Genomic DNA, 20,121 nt, shown 5'->3' on the forward strand with positions numbered 1-20,121 from the left:
ACTCAATGAGATTTTTTAAAAAGTCAATAGCAATCTAACATAGAAACACACATAAGTAAAATTTCTAAAAGAAAAAGAATAAAAATAACTGGTGGCCAAGAAAAGAAACAAGATCTAGGACGTGCCTTCTCCCCCAAAAGCAATACTGGTGAGTTGACAACAACCTTACAGTTCTCATCAATATCCACATGTCTGGAAAACAGGGAACTGAATGGAAAATGCTTTCTTCCTGCTTATGACTGAGGAGAAGTAAAAATAGAGAAAAAGAAACTGGATGTAATAGAGTAAATAAAGATGCTTACACTTTAACGGACATGAAAGCCACAGTTGGACATTGAATTGGGTGAATGACCTAACGCTTGAAGGTATCTCTCCCCCACGAGAACAGGATACATACCCCAACTAGGTAGAATGAGCAGGACTTTGTACAAGAGACTCAAAAACAGAGCAGAGTTCAGGTATTCTAAAGAAGACCATCCATGGCCTCAGCTGAGCTCTGCTACAGAAAAACAGATAAAATAATAGCCCACAGACTGCAGCCTGGTGGAGAAAACAAACTGGTCTCAGATATGGTGGGAAGAGTCAAGAAATCACTAAGTGTTTCTGAACAAGTAACAGCCACAGTTTATTGTGCTGAATCTGTGTTAGTCCTCAAAGGGGAGAGGACTCTATACAGGGGCAAGGGTCATGGGACTTATCCTCAGAACTCTGGCTACCACAAATGTCAAATTTATAAACACTTTTATAAAATAGGGCTGGGTGTGATGGCTCACGCCTGTAATCCCAGCACTTTGGGAGGCCGAGGCAGGCAGATTACAAGGTCAGGAGATCAAGACCATCCTGGCTAACATGGTAAAATCCTGTCTCTACCAAAAATACAAAATTTAGCCGGCTGTGGTGGCAGGCGTCTGTAGTCCCAGCTACTCAGGAAGCTGAGGCAGGAGAATCCCTTGAACCCAGGAGGCAGAGGTTACAGTGAGCAGGGACAGCACCACTGCACTCCAGCCTGGGTGACAGAGAAAGACTCCATCCCCAAAAAAATAAAAATAAAAAATAATGTGCACTTTCTCTGTTGTTTATGAAATCCTTCCTATTTCAATGTAAAAAAAAAAACACATTCTAAATTTTCTTCTCAACATTTCAAAGGTTTACCTTTCTACCTTTAAATCCTTAATTCATCCAGGTAGAAACCTCATTTCATTTTTACAGATCAAAAAAATGATCCTAGTATTACTTATCGAGCAGTTCATTTTTTTCTCCCTATTCAGAAATGCCGCTTCTGTCATTTACTGATTCCATAGTGGCACAGGTCTGTTTTCTAGGGTTATGGTTTGTTCCATTGGTCCATGCATCTATCCTGCATCAATACCACACTGTCATGATCAGTAAAATTTTAGTGTTGTTACTTAGAAAGGCAGCCCTCCACCTTACTCTATTTTAGGAATGTTTTGGATATTCTTGAACTTTGGATTCTTTCAGGTAAATTTTGTAATTAGTACACCAAATTCAATTTTTAAAATCCTTTTTGGATTTTGATTGTAACTGCACTGAATCAGTGGTTCTCTACTGGGAGCAATTTAGCCCCCACGGGACATTTGGCAATGTCTGCAGAAGACTTTTTTGATTCAATACAGCAGGAAGGGATGTTTGTCAACAGCATCCAGTGGGTAGAGGCCAGGGATGATGCTAAATACCCTACATTGTACAGCCCCAACAATAAGGAATTATCTGGCTCAAAATATCAATAGTACCAAGGCTGAGAAACCCTCCACTAAATCTAGACAATCTGGAGAGAACTGACACGTTTACATTATTTTAATAAACATGGAATATCTTTCCATTTATATAGGTCTTTAATGTATTACAATTAAGCATTATAACCTACAGTGTACAGATTTTGTATTTCTTTTGTAAGATTCCTAAGCCAAGAGTTTTAGCTATTATAAATGGTATCTTTAAAATTATGCTTAATATTTGTTGCTGACAAACAACATGAAAACATTGGTTTCATGTTTTGATGTTATAGCCAGCCATCTTGCTAAAACTCATTATTATTTTTTTGAGATGGAGTCTCATTCTCTTGCCAAGTCTGGAGTGCAATGGCGCGACGTCAGCTCACTGCAACCTCTGCCTCCCAGGTTCAAGTGATTCTCCTGCCTCAGCCTCCCAACTAGCTGGGATTACAGGCGTGAGCCACCATGCCAGGACAGAAAACTCAGTATTTTTTATATGTCTGTAGATCTTTTGAAGTTTTCTATATGAAAATCCTATCATTTACAAAAATCGTTTCCTCCATTTTGATACTTACATTTTTAATTTCTCTTGCTTGTTTTACTGTGATGGCTAGGACCTCCGCTACAAAGCTGACTTAGCAAGGATAACTGAATTCCTTTTCTTCCACCTTATTCTAAAAGAAATAGTCCCACATTCAAATGTATGGAAATTTTTTATTTATATTTTTTCTTAACTTCAAATTTAATGGTATTTTGGTAAGAAAACATGTCCTAGGGAGGCCGAGGCGGGTGGATCACGAGGTCAAGAGATCGAGACCATCCTGGTCAACATGGTGAAACCCTGTCTCTACTAATACAAAAAATTAGCTGGGCATGGTGGCGCGTGCCTGTAATCCCAGCTACTCAGGAGGCTGAGGCAGGAGAATTGCCTGAACCCAGGAGGCGGAGGTTGCGGTGAGCCGAGATCGCGCCATTGCACTCCAGCCTGGGTAACGAGCGAAACTCCGTCTCAAAAAAAAAAAAAAAGAAAAAGAAAACATGTCCTATGCGATACAGATTTTTTGAAATGTAAAGACTTCCTTTACAACACAATCAATTATAAAATCCATATTTTAAAAAATGTTTTATGTCCTTCATTTATCAATAGTTGAAAGATATTTAGAAATTATCTACTATGATGGTAGATGTTTTGATTTCTTCCTGTAGTTCTACCAATTTTTATATACTTTGAAGTTACTGTATCGGGTATATTCACATTTAGAAATGTTACATATTCCTGGGGAATTGAGCATCTTATTATTATCCTTAATTATGCTCTTGGTTTTAAAGTCTACTTTGCCTGTTATTAAGTAGCTATACCATCCTTCTTTTAGTTTGTATATGCCTGACTTATCTTTTTCCATACATTTGCTTTCAATCTTTATGTGAATTTATGCTTGAAGCCTATGTCTGAATTTCTTTTTCCCCAATCTGATAATCTCTGCCTTTTAACAGATGAGTTTTAATCTATTACTATTTACTGTGATTATTAATATATTTGAACTTATTTCTATTATTTATTTTACTTTATAGTTTCCATTTGTTCCACTTTACCCTTCTTGCCCTTTATAAAATTTTATTTTTTTCTCATTCTACTGCTTCTTGCCACTTGTCTGGAATTTATACACTCTATTTCTCTTCCTTTAAAGTTTATTCTTGAAAGTTTACCATGCACATTTACCTTTACAAGTTTAGTCAAAGAATATTCATTACCTTCTCCTCAAAACACAAGGACCTTTAGAACACAACTCTGGACCCGCCCACCCCCACTTACATACCATGGCTACCCACTATTCTAGTTGTCTTTTTCTTAACTCAAAAATTAGACTTTATATAGAAAATGTTTATCATACGTGTGTGTGTTTACCATTTATTCATTATTCTCTCTTGAATTTTAAACTATCTTTCCGGAATAATTTTCCTCTTTTTGAAGTACACCTTTTAATGCAAGTCTCATGGTTGTAAACTCTCTCTTCATTTTTTAATTCATCTATAAATAACTATTTCATCCTCACCCTTAAATGATAGTTTCACTGGTATACAGTTATAGGCTGTTATTTTCCTTCAGCATTTCTAAGATACTATGTCACTGTCATCAGGTTTCTGCTGTAGCAGATGAGAAGTTTTCTGGTACAGTAATTGTCATTCCTTTGGAGCAGTATCCTCCATATGGCTTAATTAATATTACGTTCATATTTTCCATTTTCTTTAGGCATATCTTCTAGTTCACTAAATTTTTTTACTTCAGTAGTATTTCTCATTTCTGCAAGTTCCCTTTTTTCAAATTCATCCATTCAGTCCTAATAATCTCTTGATAATTGGTGACGCATGTGATTATATTCTTTATTTATGTAAATACACAGCTGCTCTATATTCTGTATCTCACCTTTCCAATATCTACAGTCTTTGGGGAATGATTACTGATTACCTTCTCCTGGTTTGTTGATATTGGATTGTGAGCTCATTGCTTGTTTTAAACTGGTGAAAATCCTATTGGACCTAACTTATGAACTCAGTACACTGTCTCAATTCAGGCCCCTTGAGGGTCTGGGTTCAGCATAGTAATCCAAGGCTTTCCTTTCCAATGTTCAAGACAGGCCCCAAACTCACTCTCTGATCTACTAACTGCTCTTAAGCAACTCAACTCCTGCAGTTACCTGCAGCTTCCCACAGGCGGAATGCCAAGTCACTCTGACTTCAGCTCACATGTGCTGTTCATATTTTACATTTTTCAAAGAGAGAATCGTAGAGACTTCCCATACTTCTTGTGAGGCCAGTAGTGTCCCAAATAGTGTGTCACTTTCAGTCTTTGGTTATTGTGCACTAAATGGAGTTCCTAGTCTCATTGCCAAAAGGAGATCTTTAATATTTTTTACTTAAAAACTGCATGTGGGCCGGGTGCGGCGGTTCACGCCTGTAATCCCAGCACTTTGGGAGGCCAAGGCGGGTGGATCACGAGGTCAAGAGATCGAGACCATCCTGGTCAACATGGTGAAACCCCGTCTCTACTAAAAATACAAAAAATTATCTGGGCATGGTGGCGTGTGCCTGTAATCCCAGCTACTCAGGAGGCTAAGGCAGGAGAATTGCCTGAACCCAGGAGGCGGAGGTTGCGGTGAGCCGAGATCGCGCCATTGCACTCCAGCCTGGGTAACAAGAGCGAAACTCCATCTCAAAAAACAAAACAAAACAAAAAAACTGCATGTAATTCCATTTGTATAAAAATAATTGATCTATAGCTATCCATCTCTGTATATGTATGTATAGATTTTTTTTAAATGCTGGCCAGGCATGATGGCTCAAACCTGTAATCCTAGCACTTTGGGAGGCTGAGGCGAGCAGATCACTTGAGCCAAGGAACTTGAGACCTGCCTGGGAAACATGGTAAAACTTTTTCTCTACCAAAAAACAAAACAAAACAAAAAAATTAGCTGAGCATGGTGATGCATGCCTGTAATCCCAGCTACTTGGGAGGCTGAGGTGGGAGGATCACCTGAGCCCAGGGAGGTCAAGACGGCAGTAAATTGTGATGGCACCACTGCACTCCAGCCTGGACAACAGAGTGAGACCCTGTCTCAGAAAAAAAGATGCCTGGAATTATGATCATCTAGTATCAATGATGGTTATTTCTGAGTAATTATATAACAAGCCTATATTGTTTTTACAAGAGTAGAATGTTTTTCTGAAACAAAAATAAAAAAGAAACAATTATGCACAGCTTAACAGGGCTGCTTTCTGAGAAATGCATTGCCAGGCAATTTCATTGTTATGTAAACACAGAGTATACTTACACACATCGAAATGGTAGAGCTTACTACACACCTGGGCTATACGGTACAGCCTATTGCTCCTAGGCAATGAACTTGTACAGTGTATTACTGCACTGAATGTCGTAGGCAATTGTAACACAATGGTAAGTATTTGTGTATCTAAACATAGAAAAGGTATAGTAAAAATGTATTCTAATTTTATGGGACCACCATCATACACACAGTCAACCACTGACCAAAATATCATATGACACGTGACTATATTCTAAGATGTTAACAGTGGTCGGTTTGGGGTGGTAGAGATATAATTTTTTTTATATATTCATTTTTAAATTTAAAAGATCAACTGTTTGACATTTATCAATGCAAATGTCGTAGTTACAACCACAGTTTGTACCATAAACCCTGCCATCTTATCTGATGTGATGAGGCAAAACTCCATTTACTGCACAATAACCAAAGGCTGGAAGTGACCCACTATTTGGGACCCTACTGGCCTCACAAGAAGTATGGGAAGTCTCTAAGTTTCTCTCTGAAACATGTAAAAACATTTTCACATGTTTTTATGAAACAACAAAGTTTCACGTTAACCCTTGTTAGTACAAAGCTCTTTGTAAGAAGTAACAACATCAACATTGCTGTTTTTTATTACAAAAACATGACAACTACTTTGCAGTACAGGAAGTCCTCATTTAATAATGTCTAGAGTTTCTTGGAAATTGCTACTTTAAGGGAAACGATGTATGATGAAAACAATTTTACCATAGGCTAATTGATAATAAACAAGAACTAACTTCCTACAGCACATTTCTAGTCACAAAAACTTCACCAAACTTCTAAATAAAAACCAAAACACTTTTATTCTTATTATTATTATTTGAGTTGGAGTCTTGCTCTATCGCCCAGTCTGGAGAACATGATCTCGGCTCACTGCAACCTCTGCCTCCCAGGTTCAAGCAATTCTCCTGCCTCAGCCGCCTGAGTAGCTGGGACTACAGGCACCTGCCATCATGCCCGGCTAATTTTTGTATTTTTACTAGTTTCACCATGTTGACCAGGCTGGTCTTGAACTCTTGGCCTAAGGTGATCCGCCTGCCTCCAGGTCTCAAAGTGCTGGGATTACAGGCAGGAACCACCACGGCCGGCCCACTTTTATTATAAAACATTGAAATAAATGTGAGCTCTACATACATTTAAGGAAGATTAGTAAGATAATTATCTGCTTATTTTAGTTCAGGGTCACAGGTGGCTGGAGCCCATCCTGGAAACTCAGTGCACAAGGTAACACCCCTGGACAGGAATGCCGCTTCATCGCAGGGTGCACTCACCCCCATACCACACTCACTTGGACTGGGACCACTCAGACGTGCCTGTTCACCTGCTGTGCACATCCTTGGGAAGTGGGAGAAAAGCAGAGGACCTGGAGAAAGCCCAGGCAGACGGGGAGAACATGCAATCTCCACACAGACAGGAGCCTCAGCCGGGAATTGATGTTTTTCTTATCAGTTATAAAAGCACTGAACAAAAGGATGTTATTCAAGGACCTATTGTATAATTTTGGCTCAACAGCAAAGATAAGTTTTCAGGGAAATGTTTCCATAATACAGAGTGCTATAACATTTGACGCGGACCAGAGTAATCCTTGATACAGGTAAAGTTCTGTTACAAAGAACAATGCTAGTGAAGAGCTCTTTACGGAAGATCAGATGACCAACACAGGTACGGTTTTGCTGGTCTGGCTAGAAGTAGTGCCTCTGGAGATCATTTTTTAAATAACTGCTGCCTCTACAAAACATGGCCTGATGCTTAGAGCTGAGTTAAACTGTCCTTTTTCTATTGTTCTGTCTTGCCATCAAGCAGCAATGATCCTTCAGCCCATCTCTTCCTTCAAACATCAAAAGCATCTAAACAAAAACCACCCAAGCTGTCTACTAGAATTAAAACTTGGGAAAACATCCAAGAAAAGAAAAAAAAAGTAGTGGAAGTGGTGATGTGTATATAACACCTTCTTTAAAATACTTCTTTTCCCTCGCTGATTCGCCGTAAAGAAGGGAGGCACAGCTGTACCAGCTCTAGGTCCTAAAGCCTGGAAATCATATTTCTTGCATTCAATTTTACATTTCACTGTACCTGAAAAACCTAGAGACATCTTGAGACTCCTTCTAATGAAAATTTACCTGGATGATATCATCACTCTAATGCAAATGTTACTCATTTTCAATTTCTCCTCTTCTCCCATACAGCATCAACTTGCCCCCATTGCCTCTCTACAGTCTGTCTTTAAACATTACTGTTTCCTCATTTCTATAACCCTATAACCCTAGGAGCAGGTCCTGGATGCCTGGATTGAAACAACTGTCTCTTATAAAGCTTCGTTCAATTGGTATTTCCTTCATTTCTACAAAAGCAATAAGAATTATCTTTCACAAACAGCTGTTTTCAGTAATAAGGAAACTCAGTTCTGTGACTAAGCTAAACATCCCTTCTGTTCTCCAAGGCCTCCAGTGGTTCCTAGTTGCTAGTCATATCAAATTGAAACTTCCAGATACTGTTTATTAGGTCATTTATGAATTGCTCTGAGAACTCTCAGCTATCTGCCCCTACTGTTTCACATATTCAAATTTATATTTTTATTCCATTTGTTCAGCAACAAGACTCAAAAATAACCCTGAACCCAACATCGTGGAGAGCCATATTGGTCATAGAATACCTACAAGGGAGTACTTTAGGAGAGAAATAAATTCGTATGTTTAAGCTGCTAGCATTTTTGTGGCCTCTACTATCATAACTTGTGGATGTACCTCATTCTAACTGATCTACCGATCTTTGAGGTTTAATTCGCTACTTCCCCTGTCCCATTAAGAATGTCCCCCTCAATTTCTTATTTTTCCCCACTCCAACCCAAAACTGTCGGTTTTCTTACTTCCTTTAAAATACAGCTTCAGATTCAAATGCCTACATGGAATTGGTTAGTATTGCCAAGTTTACTTAATCCAATTAATCTTTTTTGAACACAAACATCCACATCTATATATCTAGTATACATTCATATAGAAAGCAGGTAAATGAAATAAAAAATAATTTTTAAACAAATTTATTACAGATGTTACATCCAAATATTCACTGTTCACTTTAAATTGTACTCTTACTATAGATTTACTATAATAATGCCATCATTGACTAAAGTTTTTTTTAGAATATCTTTTCGTGAAACAGACTTAAAAGCACATGGTAGCAAGATCCCCTCTTGAAAAAATATTTGAGTCAGCTGGGTGTGGCACTGTGTGCCTGTAGTCCCAGCTACTTGGTAGGCTGAGGCAGGATGATTACTTGAGTCCAGCAGTTCAAGGCTGCAGTGAGTCATTATCATACCACTGCACTCCAGCCAGGATGACAGGGCAAGACCCTGTCTCAAAAGAAAAAGAAAAAGCACACAGCACATCACAAGCTATAGCCTCCATTTGAGCAGAATTACAGCCAATTTACTTACCAGGCTTAGGACAATGTCTGGCATTATGGTAAGCAGACACTCAATATGTGTTTGTGTATTAAAAAAAAAAATTGCTTTACAAGAGCTTCTGAAAGAAGCACTACAAACAGAAAGGAACAACCAGTATCAGTCATCCCAAAAACTTACCAAAACGTAAAGAGTATCTCTATAATGAAGAATCTACATCACCTAATGGGCAAAATAGCCAGCTAGCATTAAATGACAATATTGAACTCACAAATATTAATATTAATTCTAAATTTAAAAGGATTAAATGCCCCAATCAAAGACACAGGTAAATTGAATAAAAAGTCAAAACCCATCGGTACGCTGTATCTAGATCTATTTCACAAGCAACAGCATACAAAGACTCAAAACAAAGGGATGGAGGAAGATTCACCAATTAAATGGAGAGCAAAAAAAAAAAAAAAACAAAGAAAAACAGGAGCTGTAACTTTCGTCTCTCACAAAATAGACTTTAATAGTAACAAAGGCTAAAAGAAACAAAGAAGAACATTACATAATGGTAAAAGGATCAATGCAACAACAGGAGTTAATCATTATAAATATATATGCACCCAATACAGGAGCACCCAGATACATAAGACAAGTTCTTAATGACTTATAAAGAGACCTGGACTCCCGCACAATAATAGCGGGAGATTTTGACACCACATTGTTAATATTCGACAGATCAACGACATAGAAAATTAATAGGGACATCTATGATTTGAACTTAGACCTGGAATAAGTAAACTTAGTGAATGTTTATAGAATTCTCCACCCCAGGTCCACAGAACATACATTTTTCTCAGTATCATATTATACCAATTTGGAAGTGACTACATAATTGGAAATAAATCACTTCAGCATTTGCATAGCATTTCACAGACTTAAATGAAATATTGGTTGGCTGTTATTTTCTTCCCTTATTCCTTCCTGTCTCCGTTGTTAAGCACAGTTATCCACATAAAAGAGGTTTTTAATACCTATTTTTAGATTGCATTCCAGCCTGGGCAATAGAGCAAGAATCCTGTTCTCTCTCCCCCTTTCTCTTTCTCTTTCTTTCTTTCTCTCAAAAAAATAAAAATAAAAAAATAAATTGTAGCAAAACTTTATTTGAAGGTGGATTCACTTGTTTTAAATAGTCAAAAGTCATTCATAGTGTAGTGAATAAGACGTCATAAAGATGGGGACTATCATTTTAGGTTTAAAAATGCAATCTGTAACTACAAAACAACAAACTAGAGTTTCTTGCATGAACCATAAAATCAGAGTTGGGTTACTTCTGTATCAATTTAGGGACTCATTTTCTAAGCTCACAATTCACCAGGCCAAGTTCATTCCAGTTTCAGGGCATCTGCCCTGCTGTTCCCTCTGCCTGATACACAGGCATACCTTGAAGACACTATGGCAGGTTGGGTTCCAGATCACTGCAATAAAGCAAATATTGCAATAAAGTGACTCACACAAACTTTTTTGTTTCCCAGTGCATATGTTACGTTTACACCAGACTGCAGTCTACTTAGTAGACTAAGTATGCAATACCATGTTGCCAAAAAAATACATATACATAACTTAATTGAAAAATATTGCTAATTTAAAAAGGTTGACATGGGGAGGCCAAGGCAGGCAAATCACAAGGTCAGAAGGTCAAGACCAGTGTGGCCAACATAGTGAAATCCCATCTCTACTAAATATACAACAAAAAAAAAAATCAGCTGGGCATAGTGCCAGGTGCCTGTAGTCCCAGCTACTCAGGAGGCTGAGGCAAGAGAATCGCTTGAACCTGGGAGATGAAGGTTGCAGTGAGCCGAGCGCCACTGCACTCCAGTCCGGGCGACAGAGTGAGACTCCATCTCAAAAAAAAAAAAAGGTTGACAATCGTCTGAGCCTTCAGGGAGTCATCATCTTTTTGCGAGTGGAGGGTCTCACCTCCATGTTGAGGGCTGCTGACAAATAAGGGTGGTTGTTGCTGAAGGTTGGGATGGCTGTGGTAATTTTTTAAAGACAACAATAAAGCCTGTAATATCAACTGACTCTTCCTTTCACAAAAGATTTATCTGTAGTATGCAGTGCTGTTTGATAGCATTTTACTCACAGTAGAACTTCTTTCAAAATTGGAGTCAATCCTCTCTAATCCTGCCACCACTTTATCTACTAAGTTTATGTAATATTCTGAATTCTTTGTTGGCAGTCCAACAATGTTCACAGTGTCTTCACAGGAGTAGATTTCATCTCAAGAAACCACTTTCTTTGCTCATCCATAAGAAGTACCTCCTCATCTGTTCAAGTTTGGTCATGAGATTGCAGCAATCCAGTCACATCTTCAGGCTCCACTTCTAACTCTAGTTTTCTTGCTATTTCCATCACATCTGCAGAGTCTTCCTCCACTGAAGTCTTGAACCCCTCAAAGTCATCCATGAGATTTGGAATCCACTTCTTTCAAACTCCTATTAATGTTGACATTTTGACTTCCTCCCATGAATCACATGTTCTTAATGACATCTCAAATGGTGAATCTTTTCCAGAAGGTTTTTAATTTACTTTGCTCAGATCCATCAGGGGAATCACTGTCAATGGGAGCTATAGCTTTATGAAATGTATTTCTTCAGTAATAAGACTTGAAAGTTGAAATTACTCTTTGATCCATGGGCTGAAGAATAAACACTGTGTTAGCAGGCATGAAAACAACATTCATCTCCTTGTACATCTCCATCAAAACTCTTGGGTGACCAGGTGCATTGCCAATGAGCAGTAATATTTTCAAAGGAATCTTAAGGGCACTAAGATTTTTTGGAATGGTAAAGGAGCAGTTGGCTTCAACTTAAAGTCACCAGTTGCCTTAGTTCCTAACAAGAGAGTCAGCCTGTCCTTTGAAGCTTTGAAGCCAGACATTGACTTCTCCTCTCTAGCTATGAGAATCCCAGATGGCATCTTTTTCCAACAAAAGCCTATTTCATCTACACTGAAAATCTGTTTAGTGTAGCCACCTTCATCAATTACCTTAGCTAGATCTTCTAGATAACTTGATACATCTTCTCCATCAGCACTTGCTGCTTCACTTGCACTTTTTTTTTTTTTTTGAGACAGAGTTTCGCTCTTGTTACCCAGGCTGGAGTGCAATGGCGCGATCTCGGCTCACCGCAACCTCCGCCTCCTGGGTTCAGGCAATTCTCCTGCCTCAGTCTCCTGAGTAGGGATTACAGGCACGCACCACCATGCCCAGCTAATTTTTTGTATTTTTAGTAGAGACAGGGTTTCACCATGTTGACCAGGATGGTCTCGATCTCTTGACCTCGTGATCCACCCGCCTCGGTCTCCCAAAGTGCTGGCATTACAGGCATGAGCCACCGTGCCCGGCCCACTTGCACTTTTGTGTTATGGTGGCAGCTGCTTTCCTTAAACCTCATGAACTAACCTCTGCTAGCTTCAAGCTTTTCTTCTGAAGTTTCCTCATCTCTCTTGTCTTTGTAGAATTAAACACAGTTAGAACCTTGTGCTTTGGATTAGGCTTTGGCTTAATGGAATATTGGGGCTAGTTGGATCTTCTATCTAGACCATGCAACCTTTCTCCATATCAGCAACAAGGCTGTTTCCAATTATTATCATCCCTGTATTCACTGGAGCAGCACTTCTAATTTCCTTCAAGAACTTTTCCTTTACATTCATAACTTAGCTAACTGTTTGGCACAGGAGCCTACCTTTCAGCCTATTTCAGCTTTCAACATGCCTTCCTTACTAAGTTTAATCGTTTCAAGCTTTCGAATTAAAGTGAGAAACATGCGACTCTTCCTTACATTTGAACACTTATAGGCCATTGCAGGGTTATTAATTGGCTTAATTTCAATATTGTTGATTCTCAGGGGCTAGGGAGACCCAAGGAGAGAGATAGAGATGGGGGTCCATGAAGCAGTCAGAACACACACAACACATACCAATAAGCACGATGGTCTTCTACAGGCATGGTCTGTGATACCCCAAAACAATTATAATATTAGTATCTAAGATTACTGATCATAGATCACCATGACATATAATAAAGAAAAAGTTTAAAATATTGCAAGAACTACCAAGATGGGACACAGACAGAAAGCATACACATGCTATCAGAAAAATGGCACCCATAAACTTCTTGGGTGCAGGCTGGCCACAAACCTTCAATTTATAAAAATTGCAGTATCTGTGAAGCGCAATAAAGCAAAGTGCAATCAATCAAGGTATGCCTGTATGTGGGTTGCTCCCTCACTTTATTCAGGTCTGTTTAAAGATTCACTTTCTCTAAAAGGCCTTCTCTCGCTACGTGACCTAAAATAAAGCCATCCCGGTCACTCTCTGTTCCCTGACTCTGCTTTCCTTTTCTTTATAGGACTTGTTATTATCTGACATATTTTATCTATCTTGTGCTTGTGACAGAAAAATCCTAGTCTCTGTCACTAGAATGTTAGTTCCATGATAAAAGAAAATGTATTCACTCCTATAGCTCCAAATTTCTGCTGAATATCCAAATTTTAAATAAATTCACTACACACTGGGGTCTGTTGGGGGGAAATAGGGGAGGGGACAGTGGGGCGTGGGGAGTGGGGGAGAGATATCATGGGGAGAAATGCCAGATATAGGTGAAGGGGAGGAAGGCAGCAAATCACACTGCCATGTGTGTACCTATGCAACAATCTTGCATGTTCTTCACATGTACCCCAAAACCTAAAATACAATAAAATATATATATATATAAAATAAATAAATTCAATAATTGTGTATTTATAATGAAAGAGGAAAGAATAATAAAAGAAATGGAAGAAGGAAGAGTAAGAAAGGTAACACTGAAGAAGCAAACGGGGGGAAGAAACTGAATGAGTCATAATCGGTTATTCTTCTCTGTTACTGTTTTTAGCATCCATTTGAATTAAAGACTCCCACAAGAAAATTTCCAAATGAGTGGCTCTTTTGGAGATTTATTTCAAAAGAATCAGATACCCTAAAGAAAGAAATTCCACCACTCTTAGAAGCAGGTAGGTAGCATTTGCTACTATAATTACAACGGCTACCCTCTTTCAATGTCTCTCTCTCCAATCCCAAGTATGCATGTTCACTCAGTGTCCCATTGGGTGACCATTTGAAACTCTTGATTCAGGCAGAAAAGTACTTGAATGATTTTCAGCAAGATTAACTTGTGTTGGTATTACTAGTAACACTGTTAAATTTTTGCACTTAACTGACATTTGGAATTACCTATTTGTACTGAATACAAAGAGACAGTTCTCTAAGTCACATTTCATTAATGTTTTGCTTCCTTAAATTGTCCATTCCTCATACACAACTTATCAGCAGGGGTTCTACTGGAGAAGTTAGAGCAAAAAGATTTAAGTTTTAGCAAATTTGGTAGAAAAGACGACAGCATTTTTCTACTGATGTCTATTATAACATTATATACAAATCCCTTTTTTATAAAAGTTCAGTAGTCCATATTTAAAGTTTTAAGCAAAGGAAAGAGTACAAAGTATTGTCCTAGAAGAATGTTTAGGATTCTGAGGGATATTTTTTAAAATTTCAATTATTTGATATATATTATAGGATCAAAGAGACCTCATACACACATATCCAGACACCTAGTCTTAGAAAACTGTACTCCTTCACTTTCTAGTTAAGGATAAAATCTTAAAATTGAATCACAATGCCAAATAGGGTAGTCACTAGTTTAATACCTTAAAAGCTCAAAAACATTTTATTTGAATCCAAGATAACTGCATTCAGAAAACAGTCATAAAATTGGGCCAGGCACAGCGGCTCACACCTGTAATCCCAGTATTTGGGGAGGCCAAGGCAGGAGGATCACTTGAGGTCAGGAGTTCGAGACCAGCCTGGGCAACATGGTGAAACCCTGTCTCTAATAAAAATACAAAAATTAGCCAGGCATGGTGGTGGGTGCCTGTAATCGCAGCTATTCAGGAGGCTGAGGGAGGAGAATTGCTTGAACCCAGGAGGCAAAGGTTGCAGTGAGTCAAGATCATACCACTGCACTCCAGCCTGGGTGACAGACCATGATTCCATCTCATAAATAAATAAATAAATAAAGCAAAAAAAAAATAAACTAAAAAGTCATAAAATCTTCTACTGAATATTCTTCATCTTTGTTTTCTGTAGTATGAAGCCTACTATGGTAGTAGTAGTGCTAAATAGTATAATAATTTAGTACTAAAACATAATATTTTATATTTTTAAATCATTTTTAATACCAGTTGCATTTTAGGCCAGTGTTCATTATACGTACTTTTATTACGTAGCCTTCCAAACTTAGGAAGCTTATACTTCTTCTCTGAAGCAGAAGTATCTGGTGTAGGGGCAGAAGCACACGCTATCAGTGAGCTACTTGAACCAAATACTCTTTTAGAAAACAACAGAGAGTAGGAGGTACGCTGCCTAGTCCGACACGCCACTTCCCTCTCCTTCCACAGCAACTGTTCATCCATCAGCAATGTGATGACTTGCTTAGATTTTTCCCGGATATAGTAACCTGAAAAATATATTGAATCTGCTTAGAAAAGGAAATACTAGTTAAGGCTATAATTAATTTTTATTATACAGAAATTTTTCTAAAAATAAAAATGTCAGCAGTGAAAAAAACCTGCAGCAAATAAAGAATTGCTGATAAGTATATTCCTATACTTTAAAAGGTAAATAAATCATTAATATAGGATAAAAAATTATATACCGGCATTACACTTTTCACTTTAAATACAATATTGGATTTTCCTTTTAAAAGCAATATATACTTTGCAATAGTCAAACAATATAGGCATACAAAGAAGGGGTATGAATTGGATCTAGATATACTGACCTAGATGTATGACCAGGACACATGGTTAAAGATTTAAAGCAACATACACAATATGATTTGAAGCTGTAAGGTATAGAGAAAAAGAAACCACTATATATGCATATGGAGTAGAGAAGCAGATAGAGAATTACATACAGCTCTGGTGTGAATGTATCCCCTCCAAAATTCAGGTACTGCCAATGTGATAGCATCAAGAGGTGATTATGCCATGAGGTCACCTCCTTTGTGAACAGTATAAAGGTCCTTAACTTCAGGAACTCATCTCCTTCCACCTTCCACCTCATTTCTTCTGCTCTAGCTACCCTGGTGCCTTATTCTGCAATCTGACCATGCTCTTCATCTCCTTAGAGCCATATTTTGGCTGTTGCTTCTGCTAGGAACTCTTTGTGTGGCTTGATCCCTGATTCATTCAGGTCTCTTCTCAAAAGTCACCTCCTCAGAGAATCTCCCTTCTGTCTGCACCCCCATCACTCTCTATTCCCTTATCCTGCTTTATTTTTCACTTTGGCATTTATCACTACCTAATATTACATATTTATTGGTTTACTTACTTATTGGCTGTTTCCTCATCAAAAATACAAGCTCCATGAGGGGCAGAGAACTCTCATTTTAGACACTGGTGTCTTCAGTGTCTCCAAGAGTGACTGGCATTCAGTAGATGCTCAGTAAGCATGTACTAAGTGACCAACGCGGGTGGATCACTTGAGGTCAGGAGTTTGAGACCAGACTGGCAACATGGTGAAACCCCGTCTCTACTAAAAACACTAGCGAGGCATGGTGGTACATGCCTGTAATTCCAACTACTAAGTGGCTGAGGAATGAGAATTGCTTGGATCCAGGAGGCGGAGGTTGCAGTGAGCTGAAATTGGGCCATGGCACTCCAGCCTCTCCAGCCTGGGTGACAGCATGAGACTCACTCTCAAAAAAAAAAAAAATTTACTGAGTGAATTAATCAATAAAGGAACAAATTACCAATACCAAAAAGCCGCTAATTTTCTTCTTGACATAGTGTACATGAAACCAGATTGATGAAAAATAGCTAAGTCTTACAACTTAGCTGCCTAAGAGAGTTGCTTGGCCTGAAATAATTTCTTGTAACACTGTTCTAATTAGGTTAGAACTAGAAATCATAGGACAGACGTGGAATATTCTCCTTGGAGTCTGTGTGGATAGGTGGGATTCGAGGACAGCTGCAATAGTTCTAAGAGACAAGGAGTTACACCAAGCAGAGAGCCAGTTGCAATAATGGAGGACTTCTCCCCAGACCATCAGAGCTCCTCCCTGAGGTAGCAGTCAGCAGCACCAGGAAGATCAGGCTGCAGCAGTTCATCAAAAATAGGGAAGAAATAACCCAGAAGTGAGCTTCTGCCCACTACCCTGGCTTCCTATCACCCTAGAGATAGTAGGTACTAACTTGGCTGTTCAAAAGCATCAGAGTTGAAAGTGAGAAAATCCAAGAAGAGCCTAATAAACCTGCTTCAAGGATGAGTCAAATAGCAACAGCAGCAATAATTAGACAACACCTACTTACTACTAAGGAATATGTTTCTGAAAAGAAAGGGAGGACAGCATACTAAAAAGAAGTACTGAAAATAGAAAATTTAGGCAACAAAAGAAAGAAATGGAGTTGGAAGTAGAAAACATGGATTCTCTGAAATTAGAAATTAAACTATGCCAAAAGATCAATACCCAAGGATATTATATAAAATACATCAAGATAAAAAGGTATTAGATGAGATGCAGTTTTTCGGGTTTTGTTTGTTTGAGATGGAGTTTCACTCTTGTTGCCCAGGCTAGAGAGCAATGGGGCAATCTTGGCTCACCACAACCTCCACCTCCTAGGTTCAAGCGATTCTCCTCCCTCAGCCTCCCCAGTAGCTGGGACTACAGGTGTGTGCTACCACACCCGGCTAATTCTTTTGTTTTTTTTTTAGTAGAGTGGAGGTTTCACCATGTTGGCCAGGATGGTCTTGATCTCTTGACTTTGTGATCCACCTGCCTTGGCCTCCCAAAGTGCTGGGATTACAGTCATAAGTCACTGTACCTGGCCTGGATGAAGTACAGTTTTAATTGGGAATCTTTTGACTAAGTGACAGAAATTTCATTTGAACTGGGTAAGGGAAAAGTCACCAGAAAACCAGGGGTTGCAACTGAGCCTCAGGCACAGAGGAAGCCAAGACTGGAAAACCACCAGGATTTCTTTCCCCCTGCCGTCTCTGGTTTTCTAGGAAATGCCTGCATTTTCTCTTCTTGCAGATTGGCTTCTTTTATCTGAAGGTGGTTATGGCCACCAACAACTCTAGATTCACACTGCCACCTGTGAAGTCTCCTTCTTCCTTCCTTCAAATTTGGAGTATCAGAAGGACTCCAACTGGCTCAGTCTGAAACAGTCACATACTCATCACCATGGCCATAGGGTGTGATGCTACAATTGGCAACCTCAATTAGAGCATGACAGGGGAGTGAGGATAGGATCCAGGTGATATAAAAATCAATAAGTAGACAGCCAACTTGAGGAGTCCTCCCAAACAAACAAATGAAAAGGACAAGGAGATCAAATTATTAGAGCAACTATGCAAAAAATCAAGATCTAAGGAAATTCATTTATGCAGTCAGTCATTTCTGGAACACTTAGTTTCAGGAAGTATTCTAAGCAATGGCGGTGCAAGTCAAAAAAAAAGAGACAAGGTCCCTGCACTTGTGACACTTATATTGTAGTTGGTTGAAACATCCAATAATCATCAACAAGATAATTTCAGACAAAAATAAATGCTCTAAAGGAAATAAAGAAGAGTGCTATGCTAGATGGCTAGACATTAATTTGGGTGCAGTCATGGAAAGTCTTTCAGAGGAGTTAACATGGCTGAGTCTTGAACAGCAGAAGCAGCCAGCTCTGCAGGCTGCTTAGGGCAGGTTGTGCCAGACAGGGAACAGCTACAATTTCTTCGGGAAAGCCTTCCACCAACAGTGAACACCTCCTCCCAGTGTGCCCTATGCATAGACATGGGCCTCTGACTTGGCCAGGCCCTGCTTTCATACACTCTCACAGCATCTTACCCTTATCTTTTACAGCATTTCCACAGTTTGTAATTGCCCATTTGGTAACTGTCTTTTCCTTCCACTAAACTGACATCCACGAAGGCCAGTCTATGCTTGTCTGTTTAAGAGGCACTTAAGAAAAGTTTGTGAAATGAATGAATATGCTGAGAAAAAGTTTCCCAAATGCTGGGGAGAAATCTATATGTATGTTTAAAGCTGAACATCATGTAAAGAGATTTGGAAATATGGCAAATTCGAAGATCTGGGATATTGAGATGCACAACTAGGAAAAATATGTATCACAAGATCTTTAGTAAAACATGTACTAGGCTTCAAACAATCATAAAAATCTTCAAATTCCTGTCTCTATTCCTGACTCATAGCAAACCAAAATCTACTCTTCTTCCCATATTCCTTTCTCAGTGACTTTTATCTCCATTGTAAGTTAAAAATATGAACATATACCTCCCAAATTCAGTTATCCATGTCTGTTGACTATACCCACTAATTATCTTCCAAATCCATTCTCTCCTCTTCATCTTGGTTCAGACCTTGATCATTTGTTACCCTTGGTGTCCTAAACTACTTACGTAGTTTTAGTTTCCCTTTCGATCTACCCTCCACAATGCCTTCAGGGAATAGGGTGGGGGTAAGGAGGGAGGGGAAAAATATCTAAAATATCTGATCAAGTTTCCAGGTTAAAAAACCTCCAGTCAGTTGCAGTTAGCTGAGATGGCACCACTGGACTCCAGCCTGAGTGACAAGAGTGAAACTCCATCTCAAAAAAAAAAAAACCTCCAGTCAAGTTGGCACTGTAAGTTCATGCTTCGAAGTATCCCCCTGTTCTGCTCCAAATACACAGCAATAATAGACACTGCCAGTTTCAAAAACAAGATAACTCCCCCTCCCCTACGAGGCAGAAATATAAGAGAAATGAAAAAGCAGTGAGGAAGGCTGAAGCCAAGAGCTGCTGGGCTCTTGATCTGGCATCCCAGAGTTCAGCTCCTCAGGTGTTAGGGAACCACAGCTGGTCTCACTCTTTAATGTTATGTGGGCAGTGTTTGTGAGAGAAAATTGGGAAGAAAAGGAAGAGAAAAAAAAAATAGCCATCAACTGCTTCCTGGGATATAACTTATTTGTAGCTGTGGGTCTAAAAGCAGGAGGATACACATGCAGTCTTAATACTTGGAACTAAACTAAGCCACCTGCTTG

General features: G+C 38.9%; 1 protein-coding gene across 1 annotated transcript in view; it reads right to left on the bottom strand.

Moving 5' to 3' along the window:
* Window positions 1–20,121, bottom strand: part of ENTHD1 (ENTH domain containing 1) — a 124,664-nt gene that overhangs the window by 87,538 nt on the left and 17,005 nt on the right. Inside the window, exon 2 of the mRNA XM_012458904.2 lies at window positions 15,304–15,546. Coding sequence (XP_012314327.1) covers window positions 15,304–15,546 — 243 coding nt within the window. The remainder of the gene's footprint in view (window positions 1–15,303; window positions 15,547–20,121) is intronic.

Source organism: Aotus nancymaae, unplaced genomic scaffold (genome assembly GCF_030222135.1).
Source record: "Aotus nancymaae isolate 86718 unplaced genomic scaffold, 86718_ANA_hifiasm-v0.15.2.pri h1tg000076l, whole genome shotgun sequence".
Lineage (NCBI taxonomy): Eukaryota > Metazoa > Chordata > Mammalia > Primates > Aotidae > Aotus > Aotus nancymaae.